The 13,370-nt window shown below is 40.5% G+C and overlaps 2 protein-coding genes across 7 annotated transcripts in view; one reads left to right on the top strand and one right to left on the bottom strand.

Moving 5' to 3' along the window:
• Hps3 (HPS3 biogenesis of lysosomal organelles complex 2 subunit 1) overlaps positions 1-5,356 on the top strand; it is a 42,701-nt gene extending 37,345 nt beyond the window's left edge. For 3 of the 5 annotated variants that reach the window (XM_021637860.2, XM_021637858.2, XM_060378127.1), the window contains one exon: positions 4,407-5,356. In XM_021637860.2, the coding sequence (XP_021493535.1) occupies positions 4,407-4,534 (128 nt within the window). In that variant the 3' untranslated portion in view covers positions 4,535-5,356. The remainder of the gene's footprint in view (positions 1-4,406) is intronic. The other 2 variants (XR_002476438.2, XR_002476437.2) reach the window with 1 other exon arrangement.
• The window catches only part of Cp (ceruloplasmin), a 59,328-nt gene that overhangs the window by 7,842 nt on the left and 38,116 nt on the right, over positions 1-13,370 (bottom strand). The window contains exons 15-19 of one of the 2 annotated variants that reach the window (XM_021637856.2): positions 13,052-13,158; positions 11,430-11,646; positions 10,912-11,051; positions 9,808-9,970; positions 6,023-6,329 (exon numbers count right to left, since the gene is read on the bottom strand). In XM_021637856.2, the coding sequence (XP_021493531.1) occupies positions 6,313-6,329; positions 9,808-9,970; positions 10,912-11,051; positions 11,430-11,646; positions 13,052-13,158 (644 nt within the window). In that variant the 3' untranslated portion in view covers positions 6,023-6,312. Of the gene's footprint in view, positions 1-6,022; positions 6,330-9,807; positions 9,971-10,911; positions 11,052-11,429; positions 11,647-13,051; positions 13,159-13,370 lie in introns of those variants that run through there. The other variant, XM_060378126.1, reaches the window with a different exon arrangement.

Below are 13,370 nucleotides of genomic sequence, written 5' to 3'. Positions count from 1 at the left end.
TGCCTAACAGGTGCCTTAATCCACTGAGCCATCTCACGAGACAACTTCATCGTTTCTTATTTTATACCTGCATGGTGTCTGTCCTTACCTTGTCTGTCATTAGTCATTATTTCTATAAATGTTCCACTTTCTCTACTTTTTTTTTTTTTTTTCGAGACAGCATTTCTCTGTGTAGCCTTGGCTGTCCTGGAATTCTCTCTGTAGACCAGGCTGGCCTCAAAGATCCCCCTGCCTTTGCCTCCCAGGTGCTAGGATTAAAGGCATGTGCCATCACCACCAGGCCCAATTTCTCCACTTTTAAATAGGCTTCTCTATGTGTGCACATTGATGCTAAAACATTGAGTGCTCCATGTGATTGACCATTTTATCTCAAGAGCTGGTACAGAGTTTCCTTCATTTTTATGGTACATCATCCTTATTAGCCCTGCTTTCCTGTAGGGAAGGGTCTGTGGGTTTTTATTGATGAAGTCTCATTTCTTTGTGGTCTTCCTGTTGGCAGCTCTAGTACGCTGAGAAGAACTCAGAAGTAGAGTCTGTGGATTTGGAACTGAGTCCTGGTCTGCCATTTACTAAGGGATCTGGAATAAGCCAGTTTTTTTGTTGTTGTTGCTGGTTTTTTTGTTTTTTTGTTTGTTTGTTTGTTTGGTTGGTTGGTTGGTTGGGTTGTTGGTTTTAATGAATGAGTTGCTCTATCTGTATGTACACCAGTATGCTAGAAGAGGGCATGATGGTCATGAGGTGCCACATGGTTGCAGGGAATTGAACTCAGGACCTATGGAAGAGCAGCAGCACTCTTAACTGCTGAGCCTTCTCACCAGCCCCAAGCCAGTTTTTGTTTTGTTTGTTTGATTTTGTGAATATTGTTAGATTAATGAGAAGTTCTTAACTTCTGGAGAATAGCATTGAGTATAATCACAAGAAGATCAGGTTGCAGATAGCAGATAGTGACTTAAGTGACACCTTTAGGAACCTGAAGATTTCTTATCTTTCCACTGTGGTGTCAGTACTCAAACTTACTGCTTTGGAAAGTTACTGTTGTTGGGAAGGGCTCCTCCCCATCGTATCAAGGATGTTAGTCAGCATCTTTGGCTGTATCACCACCACCCCAGAAATGACAAATACAAATATCTCCAGGTGTTCAGGGGTCACTCAACAGAATCATCCCGGCTGAGAACCAGCATGCTCATGCTGAGATAATGGAATGAGAGTGAAGAGGTGGCTTGTTTAAGGAAGAATTTGTTACTGACCTTGAAATAACGAGCTATTATTTTTTAATTTATTTCTGTTTATTTACATGTCTTAGGTGTGTGAGTGTTTTGTCTGCATGTATGTGCTTCATGTGTATGCCTGCTATCCTCAGAGACCAAAAAAAAGAGAATCGGGTTCCCTGGAACTGGAGTCATAGAGAGTTGTGAGTCACCACAGGGGTGCTGGGAACAAAACCCAGGTCCTCTACAAGATAAACCAGTGTTCCTACAGCCCACTACTTTCATTTTTTTTTTAATCTAGTACTGTAATATATTCTAAAAATACAGTGACTAATAGCATTTAGTGAGTGTGTTTTAGATATGCTGGAGGGTTTTAGGTATACAGATTTATCGTTCGTAGATAACGCGTAGATTTCAGGAGCTTGTGAGTGGAGTAAAGCAGTTCATTTTCATCTTTTTGTGTATGCATAGGTAAGTGTGTAGTGTGCACACTTGTGTGTGTGTCTGGGCACATGTGAATGTGCAGACACCTGCAGAAGTCCAGTGCTGGCATGCGGTGTCTTCCTTGATTACTGTCCACCGTACAGATTGAGGCAGTGTCTCTCTGCACCTGGAGCTTGCTGTTTTGGCTAAAATGCCAGCTAGGCAGCTTGCTCTGGGAAATCCCTCTCTCCTGCTTCCCACACACTGGAGTCACAGATGGGCTACCACACCCATGTGGATTTTCATGTGGGTTCTGAGGCTCTCAGTCATTACATTTACATGGCAGGGACGTTTCCCACTGAGCCGCATCTTCAGCCACACTTTCACTTGTTACCTGTTTATTTGTTTTGTGTGCACACATGTCTGCATATGCCATGATGCACATGTGGAGGTCAGAAAACAACTTTGGAGTCGCTTCTCTCCCCCCACGTCATCAAGTTTGTATGGCGCACACATTTAACTGCCGAGATATCTCACTGGGCCCCTCCGTCCCCTATTTTAATCTTTTCTTAGCTTCAGTCTCCCCAACTGAACCACACACCCCACCTATGAATGTATCCTCTTTGGAATGAGGCCTGGATTAAATAAATAAAATCAGTAAGGGATTCAGGAAGAAACCAAATGAGAGGTTAGGAGGAGGTTTTAGAATACTGTACAAATTTAAGGTGTTGACCTAATTCTTAGAATTATAGTTTATATTAAGGTCTCACTGGTAGGAGAAGAGGGTTGAAAAGTATTGATATTTTTGTTGACTTTGTAACTGCTCAGTACTTAACGCAAGTGAAAGTTACGGTAGCCAGGTTGCTACTGACAGGCTCCACATTTAGGTAAGTAAGGCGTTTGATAGGAAGACATTAATATTTTATGTGTTCCATACAGGTTTTGCAAATTAATTAGTGGCTGCTGTTTATTAAGATCATCTTATATGTGAGAGAAGTGTTCTGTTGTGTTCTCTAAGGAACTCTGGAAGCTAGCAGATGGTACCAGGATTTTAAATCGTGTGCGTGCGTGTTGTGCACGCACAGATGTGGGTATATACACATGAGTGTAGGTAATCTCAAAGACCAAACGTGTCAAAGCTAGAACTAGAATTAAACGAGGTTGTGAGGGCTGGAGAGATGGCTCAGAGGTCAAGAGCACTGGCTGCTCTTCCAGAGGTCCTGAGTTCAAATCCCAGCAACCATATGGTGGCTCATAACCATTTATAGTGAGATCTGGTGTGCAGGCAGAATGCTGTATAAATAATAAATAAATCTTAAAAAAAAAAATGAGGTTGTGAGCCACCTGACATGGACGCTGGCAGCCAAAGTAGGGTCCTCTGGAAGAGCAGCAAGTGCTCTTAGCCGTGGCATTATATTTCCAGCCCCTAAGTAGCATTCCTAAAGTCACTCAGCATTTAGGCTGAAGAGTCTCCATCCCTTCTCAAATGACCCTGATTTTTTACAAAGCTAGAAGTCCTTTCCATATGTCACTGCTGTAGAATTATTTAATTTCTTAGTGACAGGGCAGGCTGTCCCATTGTGTGAATGATGATTTAGGTTGACAGGTGACTGAGTGGATTTTATGGTAGCCCTGCAAATGGGTAAGGATCACACAGGAGATGATGCTGGAATCCGAGCAGACGTAGAAGTAAAGAATGCTTTGCCAGGAACATTATTCTTAGGAGAACAAGATCTTGAAGGCATTCTTATTATTTATTTTTGTGGTGTGAGTGAGGGTATGTTCGCATACATATGTACAAGACATCGTTCCTCAAGAGCCATCATCCTTTTTTATTTCATTTTATTTTTTGGGAAAGGATCTCTCACTGGGGCTAGCCACATGGAACCTGCAGCTGCCCAATCAGGCTGTGCCGGCTGGACAGCTGCAGGGGTCTGCCCGTCTTTGCCTTCCCAGATCTAGGGTTACGGCATGCAGCGCGTGTGAGCCCTCAGGCTTGTGGGACAAGCACTGCGCCAACTGAGCTGCTGGCTGCCGAGCTCTCTGAAGGCACCGTTAGCAGGGTGGCGCGGGGCAACACCGACCATGTAGTAAGAGAAACATAAAATTGTCTGCTTGTCTTTGTGAAATGCCTGACCACACCCCCACCCATGCCACCTTGCTCTCTTATTGGTGCTGAGGAGCGAATCTAGGAAATTGTGCATACAAGGCACTGCTGAGTGTGTCCCCAACCCCATTAAAATCCTTAATATTGGAAATGTTTGTTAGAGCACTTTACTAGTTAGCAGAAAAGGTATGCGTTCGTGATAAAACATGTATTCTTATTAATAACGTGAAAATCTCATTATAGAAAAGAAAATGTAGAAATGCAGAAAATGTTTTCTAGTAATTAATGGTATTAATTGTTGAGCAAACAATCATTATGTATTAACTGCAGTTTCAACATTGAGGCAGCATCCATGTGATAGTATTCTTCATCAGTAAATGGTGGAAATATACTAAAAGATAATGTAGCAATCTACCATTGCATTAGTAATTCAAATTCCAAGAGTTAAATACAAAATAAATATTGAACAGTTTTAGAAGGGATAAATTAAGAATTACGAACTGTGATGTGTGGATTAAAGAGAATTTTTTATAATTCTATTTTGTTAATTTTATAATTCATTTTGCTACTTGAAGGAAATTGGCAAAAGAGCAAATTGGTTAAAAAAAAAAAAAAAGAGAGACTTTTAGTTGTAACTCATGCGTTCATGCTTCTTTTTCCACAAACAGAAGCCCTGTCAGTTGTGGCTGTGGGACTGGACCTGAGGGATTTCTTGAATGTTCTCCCAGAAGACGGAGCTGCAGCATTTTTCCTGCCCTACCTTCTTTTCTGCAGCCAGAAGAAATCGGTGACTTGAAGGTACCCTTTCTACAGTGGCATGAGTGACTGCACTTTGAATGCTCAGTCCCAGATAAAATGAACCCCAGGGGTTTCGTGTTAATGTTTATTACAGCTGCTCTAAAGGTGCTTACCTTACCATGTAATGATAGCTGTTAGCTTTACCTTACCGTGTAATGGTAGCTGTTAGCTTAATCTACAACCTGAACCCATTTACGTGTCTAGAGTGTAAGAAAACGTCAAGATGTAAGATCTCTTCTCGAGTCCTTCCTGTTGTTGTTGTTTGTTGTTTACTCTTTATCCTTTGTGGGCCTGGAACTCAGAATGAACCTTGCGATGACCTCAATCTATGCAGTCCTTTCAAGCATTACAGTGTTAAGTACCATGAATGTATTTTCAAAGTTAGACACAGCCTTCTGTTGTGAGAAAGAGCATGGACTCAGTGTTGGAGGCGTGACAGTCCTGTCCACCCAGGAGCCGCTGGAAGGAAGTACATTGCAAGTATGTTCACATGCCCCACTTGCTGGTCAAGCAATATCTTGATTATTATAGATTTTTCTACTGGGTTACTAGTTTGTATTTTTACATAAGTATAAGAAAGATGTAATGTTTCATCCCAGTGAAAGAGTGCATATTTGCCTTTTGAGCTGCTTTTGAACCTCATGGTGTGCTTCTCTCAGAATTAAATGAATGGACTCTTGTCTGGCTGTTAGCATGACTTGTTGAGTTCACATGTTTTCATCCAAAGACTTGTTTCTAGTCTTCATATCTGTATACTCGTATCCATATCTGTATACTCAACCCGCAGTATATGAGAAAATAAAAACTATCATGATGTTCATATCTATCTGTTTAGTACTTCCTTGTTTGATTGACCGGTTGATTGATTTGGTTTGTTTTAAAGATGTATTTTTATATGTATGTGTGTATGCCCAAGTGTGTGTATGTGCATCGTGTACATGCAAGTACCCAAGGAGGCCAGAAGAGGGCGCTGGGTCCTCTAGAGTTAGAACTGCCCGATGTGGATGCTGGGACCTCAGCCTGGGTCAGCTAAGAGAGCAGCTAGTACTCTTAGTGGTTGAGCCAGCTTTCCAGCCCTTTAGTAACCTGTTGTTGCGGATTGTAGTGTCCGAGTTCAGCCCATGAACCCGGTAAGGCTGTGAAAAATGTCTACTCGACAGTGTCTGTGGAACCCTGATTTGAAGTCCTCTTGTTGGCAGTTTCCCAATTTATTATTTTATTATCTGAATTTTTTAAAAATTTTATTCTTGGACTTTGCCTTTCTCTAGTTCCAGATAGCCTCTTTTGACTATCTTTTCAGGTTTCTACAAAGTGCAGCTCAGGGCCTTTTTTTTTTTTTTTTTTTTTTTCTTTTCTGTACCCTTAGCCCCAACCCCTTACCCCATGGTTTGTTAGAGGGACTTATGAGAAGGCAAGAGTTGGAGCCACTTCAGTGAACTTTGTAATGAAACTGTGAAGACAGCCAAGGACAGGATCTGGTCGTATGTTTTTGGTTATTTTGTTTTTTGTTTATTTGTTTATTTGCAAAGTCCTAACAATGCAGGTATATGTGGACTATGTAAAGCAATTCTGTTACCCAGCGAACAAATACATGTCATGATATAGTCTGTCGATCTGTCCATCTGCAGCATTACCAGTTCCCTCACAAATGAACGGTTGAGTGGATTTTTTAAAATGTTTGTAGCTAATCCAGCATTAAATGTTGTATTCAGCAGTGACATATACAGTGTTATAACTCATTTTCTCTTCTATCCACTTATCACCAATTTATTTCTTTCAGCCAGACTTAGACTCTATAGAAAAAGAAATTGTAAGATGATTACTTAAAATAGTATTGTATATGGTTAAAGTCTATACTTGAATGCTTTACATGTAGTCTGTTTTTTTTTAAATACTAGTTACTTTGATTATTGCTGAATTCATTCATTTTTCATGTTTAAAAATATCTCATCCTAAAATGCTTTAATTAAGGAAAGTTTATTTTCTTCTTTGCAAAAGATTCTAATTAATCATAAAGGAGAAAACTGGTAAGTGTGCTGTGGAAAGTCCTGGCAGAGACCACACTGACCCGAAGCTTGGAGTTCAGCAGTGACAGGCACTATAGGAGGTAGGGCTCGCGCTGGAGGGATGAGCACGCCCAATGCCACAGTAGACAGCCTGAGCCCCACGAGGAAACACTGAGTGAACGCACACGGAAGAGTCTATAAGATGGCGGCTACGTCGCTGGACCAGGGGTGACTGGACCTGGTTTTGATTCCCAGACACCCACAGACCGGCTCATAACCATCTGTAACTCCACTTCCAAGGGATCTGATGCCCCTTTCAAGACACTGCAACCAGGTACACAAGTGGTGCAGAGACATACATGCAGGCAAAACATCCACGCACACAAAATTAAATTTAGAACACCAGTCAGTGATGTTAAAGACAAAAGTGAGAAGCTATCCCTCAGGATCTTTGTAGGAGATGGGATTTTCTTTTTGGGTAAAGAGTATGATGGGATGGTTGTTGAAATCTGAAAAAGAGCTATAGTTTTAAATCACCTTTTAAAACATTTTAGGCACTGATGATAGTTACACATAAAAATATATTTAGAAAATAGAAATATATATCCATATATATTTGCACGCAGACATTTTCAAGTGCAATACAGGGAAAAGCAGGAGAGGAAAATCAAGAGAGAACAGAAAGGCAACTGTAAGTTTGGGAAGAAGGCTTGTGGGAATTCTTAGTTCTCCTTCTGTAGCTTTTATATGAGTCTTAAATTATGTCCAAAGAAAGTTTCAAAAATTCTACTTCATTAAATGAATGTTTTTAGATATTGACCAGAGTATTGTAATAGATTTGACTATTTAGAATTACAGGTATGTATAGTCTGACTTTGAGGAATTTAAAATTAAGCCAGCTTTCCCACTATAGTCTGTATCCGAAAGATTATCTGACAAGAGTAGTTACAGTTCAATAAAAGTACTTTTTATATTTGTCAGGGGGGGGGGTTTATGTGTGTCTTCTGAGAGGGAAAAAGAAACATTGAATTGACAATGGTAGTATAACGACCATTTTTAATTATTTCTTTTTTTTTTAAGAGACAGTTGTCACCTGATGCATAATGTGACAAGGTTTCACTTTATATCTATATCTATATAATTTCTCTGTGTAATGAAAGTCAGTAATCTTTTTTTTTTGAGATGTAGAGTTGATGTAGTTTTCCAAACTTATTTAAGTTTATTCCAAACTTACTCATATGCATGGCTCCCTATTTTTCTGTGTGGAGGTCAGACTTTTTCCTGGTATTCTTTCTTTCAGTCCTGTATAATTTCTTTTTGTCAAATTCACTTCTTTCAAATTTCTCCATGTTCTTTCACATTGGCTATTCGCCCTATAATTCCCTCTAGTGTTTTAAAAGCACGCTCTCCTTAAGCAGCAGTCACCTCTTGCTCTTCACCCAGGCTTGTTAGCCAAGGAAGTCTCTAGTGTTTCTATGTGCAGGACCAGCCTGCGGCAGCAGCATCCTCTGTGTGAAACATCCGCCTACGCAGGTTTTCAAGTGCCCCTTCCTCTCTGTTGCTTTTTTTGCATGGTGTATATGCAAGCAAGCTTCTCTCTTTCTCCTCCCTCTTTTTCTCTCTGTCTAACTCTCTTTTTCTTTTTCTTTGTTTCTTTGTTCCTTTCTTCTTTTCTTTGGTATGGGCTTTTGCCTGTATACACTTGTGTGCCTTGTATTCAAAGAGACCAGAAGAGGGCAGTAGAGTCCCTAGAACGGAAGTTACAGTTACACACCTGGAGTTACAGAGGGTTGTGAGCCTTTAAGTGCTAGGAATTGAACCCTGGTCTTCTGGAAGCGTGGCCAGTGTTCTTAACTGCTGAGCCATCACTAGTCTTGTCAGCTTGTTTATTTAGAGAGTGGCCCTCAACCTTTCTAATGCTGTGGCCCCTTAATACAGTTCCTCATATTGTAGTGACCCCCCAACCAAAAACTTATTTTTGTTACTACTTTATAACTTTAACTTTGCTACTGTTACTAATCACCATGTAACTATTTGTGTTTTCTGATGCTCTTAGGTGACCCCTGTAAAAGGGTCCCTGGACCCCCAAAGAGGTTACAATGTACAGTTTAGGAATCACTGATTTAGATACTGTTTCTCACTTCCTTTCTCAGCCTTTTTGACTTTTAACCTTGGTCAAACTGTGGCATTAAACCCATCAGTTTATTTATCTATTTAGTTGGTTTTGTATTACCAGTAACTACTCTAGTGGAAGGTTTTGTTTTGTTTTTGTTTTTGTTTTTTTCATGAAAGGTGTTGGTGTAATAGTAAAGATGAAAAGCTCATTTACAATAAGGTGTAATTGTGAGTGACTTTTAGATTTACATTGACTTGGACTGGGAACACAGTAGTAATGCTCTAACATCAATAAAACCATGATCTCTGTCACTAGGACCACAACACACACTCACACACACAATCATAGAAACATGCACACACACATAAACACAAACATGCACACACATGCTCCTTTTATTTTTTAAAGAAGAGGCATATTCTGTACGTAACTTCCTCCAGTTAGATTTCCCATTTCTAATTCCAACAATCTCAACTCAGAAAACCTAAGAAGCTGTAAACTACGGTGATGGAATTTCACTCTTTGTACATTTTGTTGGTGTGTATCCACAAGAAGATTGTTAATTTTTCTGTGGTCTGTGTATGAGCATGTGGGTGTGTATCTGTTTGTACTTACACATGTAAGAATTGAGGAATAAAGATTTTCAATTTTAGTTTTTTCAGATCCTTTGTGAACAGTTTTTCTTTGGTATCACAAAGAGAACTGTTCTGGGTGGTGACTGAAGTTATACTGCTTTAAGCTGCTCCAGAGAAAAATGTTAGTGTTTCCTCCAAGAAAGAAATTAAATTCTAAATGTTCATTTAGAATGTTTAGAATGTTTAGAATTTAGAATGAACATTTACAAATGTTTATTTGCAATTCATGGTTGCATTCTTGTTTTAAAAAAAAAAAACTAATTGATTGTTTTTTCTTACACCAGCTTTGTCTGTGTCTACACTGTCCAGTTAGTGTCCATTTGTACAGCGCTGTTCTCGCTGTCAGCAAGTCAGCAATGCCCCACTGCCCCAGCAGTGCAGCGTTCCTCTCTAAAGACAGAAGAAAGACGCCAGGACAGCCAGTCCCCGAGCGCCCCGGGGGACGTGTGCAGACAGAGCGCGGGATCTTACTGCGCTCATGTTACGGCCCCGCAGGCCCCGCCTGGATATTCACCTTGATTTGGTAAAACAGTGTAGGTCGTTTCCATCCCAGCATGAACGTGGTCGGTCACGTGGCAGTGGAGTAACCAGGTTCCAGGTGTTTGGGGAAACATTTCTAGGGTTTGGTATGTTCCGGGGAAAAGGTCAAAGACATCAGAACTATAAACTCCCCTGTGCTTCATTAGAAAAACGACAAATATGAGAGTTCATTCAGTAGCTTTTCCTTAGCCAATCAAAACAACAGAAAACCAGATGCATTTTAAAACAAAATCAAATCCTTCTACATCTTATGTTGTGAAATCTGTGGTCCTCACAGCCTCAACACTCTGAGGCCATCAAGGAAAATGTGAAGGAGGGCAGTTATTAGTTAGGACTGCTATGTCCAACACCACATCTCTGGCTTGCCTCCTTGTCAGAGACTTGAGAGACACAAAGCAACCAAGCTGTGGCCTCACTTCAACCTTCACTTGTGCATGGATTCATTATAGACTATCTTGCTTGTGCAACTGTAAGGCAAAGAGAGTATGTAGGAAGCTGAAGAGGAGGCTGATAGAGAATTTAAATGATAGTGGCAGTTCAAGTATTGTCAAATATGTCGCTGGCATATTTCTATGGAAATAATAATATTGAAAGCCCATCAATATTAAATGTATAGAAAAGAGTACAGATTATGAAATATACATTGTGCAGTGTGCCCTTTTTTTTTTCGTTTGGTATCTTGTGGATTTTCTACATTAGTTTAAGAGCAGAAAAAAAAAAAAGCATCTTCAAGAGGACCATTGCTTTCACAAGATAAAAGTTAGTAGGATTGTGTTCTGGGAATGTCAGTTGCTTGACACCAAATGTGAAGTCTTGTCCTTATCGCTGCTGCCTTGCCCACCCTTATGTGAACTCTCCTGCCCTCTCTGTCAGCTATTCAGAATGTGTGAGGAGAACTAGGAAAGACAGAAAAAACCTGCCAGCGTAAGCACAAGGAAGCTGGTGTATCAGTGGAGAGCGCGTGCTGCTCATGTTGTGAAAATGTCCCTGTTTCATAGATCTCCCTGAGGCAGTGTCTTCTTGGCTTGAGTTAGCTCTCTTAGGCAGAGCAAGAATGACCGCTGCGGGTGGCCCTTACCTTGTACTGGAAGCTGTGGCCGTGGAAGTGAGCACTGTGCAGGTCTATTTCGTTGCCCATTCCCATCACATACCAGTTGACTTCATCCCCCACGTGCATGGTGAGGCCTTGGAGGTTTCCAAACATTTTCCCATTGATGGCTGAGGAAAAGACGGTACATTTCAGAATAGCGTAAACCCGTAACAGCTTCTCAGGAAATGTTACCACGTTAACATAGCAGAGCTTACTTCACTATCGATGGGGAAAACACATCTTTCAAGTTCAGTGTTATCACCGCTTTTTTTCAAGTTACTTTATATGAGGAGCCTTAATCCTGCTTGTGGATTCCTTTCACGGGGATTGAAGATTTGGAATTGGGAGAGGAGTTAGTAAAGATTTTAAATATAGCTCATTTTGTTTTTGAACAGAATTTTACATCACTGTATTTTTTTTTTTAATAAAATAGCCTTACAACAAGATTTTCTTTGAAAGAAGAAAAAGGTGAAAAAAGGAAAGTGGTTTGGAGTAGTTCCTCATACCGTGCATTTTATTGCTTTCTCTGAAGTCCTCATTGTCTTTGTCTACTTTCTCCGGGTGATCAGAGTACATTTTGATGTTGTCATCTAAGTACCAAGATTCATTCTCATCAAACACTAGAAACAAGAGGGAAAACTCCACTTTCTTTATAGGATTGAATACTTTAACGTAAGGTTTCCGACAAACAATCAGTGGGCCTATGAGTCCGCTATAGAGATCCTGAAAACAAGCAAAAAAAAAACTGCAGTTATCCTGGAAGCGCCCCCCTAAGGGAGCTGAGACCTTACCCACAATCCCAGCGGCTTTGGAGGGGCTTTTTTTAGTGGGATGCCCAGCCTACAGGGAAGCCGCCACTTCAGTATCCTCATACTTGACATAGTTAAGTTGAAACAATGATGCATAGCAGACAGGTCACATGGCTGGTGTGGAACTTAGATATGTCCAGAGGCCAAAAGTTGCCTTAACTAATGAGCTACCTGAACAAACAGTGTTGGTTGTTCATTTCATAAACTCGTGAGCTCATCATGATGAGCCAAGCATTATGGCCGTCACTACATACCCACGGCTGAATGAAACAAACCCATGGAGTTCACATAGGAGCTCACCTGGGAACAGAAGAAGTGAATAGAAGCCAAGGAAATTGTCCATTGTGAAACAGAATGCTAATACCTATGTGAAAGACCACAGTTAACTCTTAAACACCTGGGGAGTTTGGTGTGGCCAGGTGCTTTTCAGGGATGGCAGGTTTTGTCTTGTATCATCCTCGGGCTATATCATATTAGTGAAATTCAGGCTGCGGTCCAGCCACTGAAACATTGGACAGGGAATAACAGCAGTCTGTCTGCATGTTATTCCAGTCACATTGGTCAGTGGAGGGAAGATTTGGTGGGGAAAGTCTATAGGCCGGGCAGCAGCAGCTGAAACAAACTACAAGAACTGAAGCATGAAAACAGAGAGGAGTAGGCTGAGCAACTGATAGTGGCAGATTGTCTGGGAGAGAGCAATGGTTTCAGGTTCCTGCATGAGTGAATTGGTAGAACCTGGTACTTGTCCTGTCCTTTTTGTTGTTGTTTTACAACAGGAAATAAAGGGGTGGAGGAAGACCCCTTTAGAAGTGTCCATTTTAGAAGGTGCTAGGTATAAGTCTCTGGGAATTTCTGTTTGGGTCCCCAGCAGGCAGCTAAACTGACAGGTTGAGAACTCAGAAGGGATTCGATCAAGATTTAGTTCTGCACAACAGCTTACTTGAGGTGGTTGCTGGGTGTTTCATTGCAATATTCTATTTAACAATAGCTACAGTTCTGAATGGCTATAGGGTCTGCAAAGAACGCTGAAGCCACATGTCTTAGTTCTTTGCATTTAACATGTTTTTATATCAAAAGAGAAACAAAATACATTGGTTTTAAATTCTTGCTACATATTATCAATAACCAGGAATACGATAATTATAACTTTATATTTTAAAGCAAACCTACCAAAAATGTAACCAGAAATAGATTACAGAGCAGCTTAATTCCTGTGATTCCGACATAGATTTGAGCACAGGAAAGCTCTAACTGTATCTGCTTTCAATTGTCTCTCTCTATCTGGGGAATTCTTAAAAACCAAATGGTTGAAAGTTTACCTTAACATGGTCCACGGTTGAGTAATAAGCCCATGGGATACAAGGTGTGTCCTCTCTTCCAGCGCCTGACCTTTCTGGGATTTGCCATATATAAGTGCGAATTTCACCTAAATTAACCAAGAGTTACATGCCTGGTTATATTCCGTTTGTATCTGACACACATGATGCGTTTTACATGCATGTGCGTTTTTATACACATACAATGTGCATATATTTAGCATATGCATATAGGCATATGTTAAGCCTTTATAACCAGTGATCAAGAAAGTAAGAATGTCAAGATAGCTACTCAAAAAATAATAGTATTCCAAATTATTTC

This window comes from Meriones unguiculatus, chromosome 2 (assembly GCF_030254825.1).
Source record: "Meriones unguiculatus strain TT.TT164.6M chromosome 2, Bangor_MerUng_6.1, whole genome shotgun sequence".
NCBI classification, from domain to species: Eukaryota; Metazoa; Chordata; class Mammalia; order Rodentia; family Muridae; genus Meriones; species Meriones unguiculatus.
This window is presented reverse-complemented; position numbering and strand designations above follow the sequence as displayed.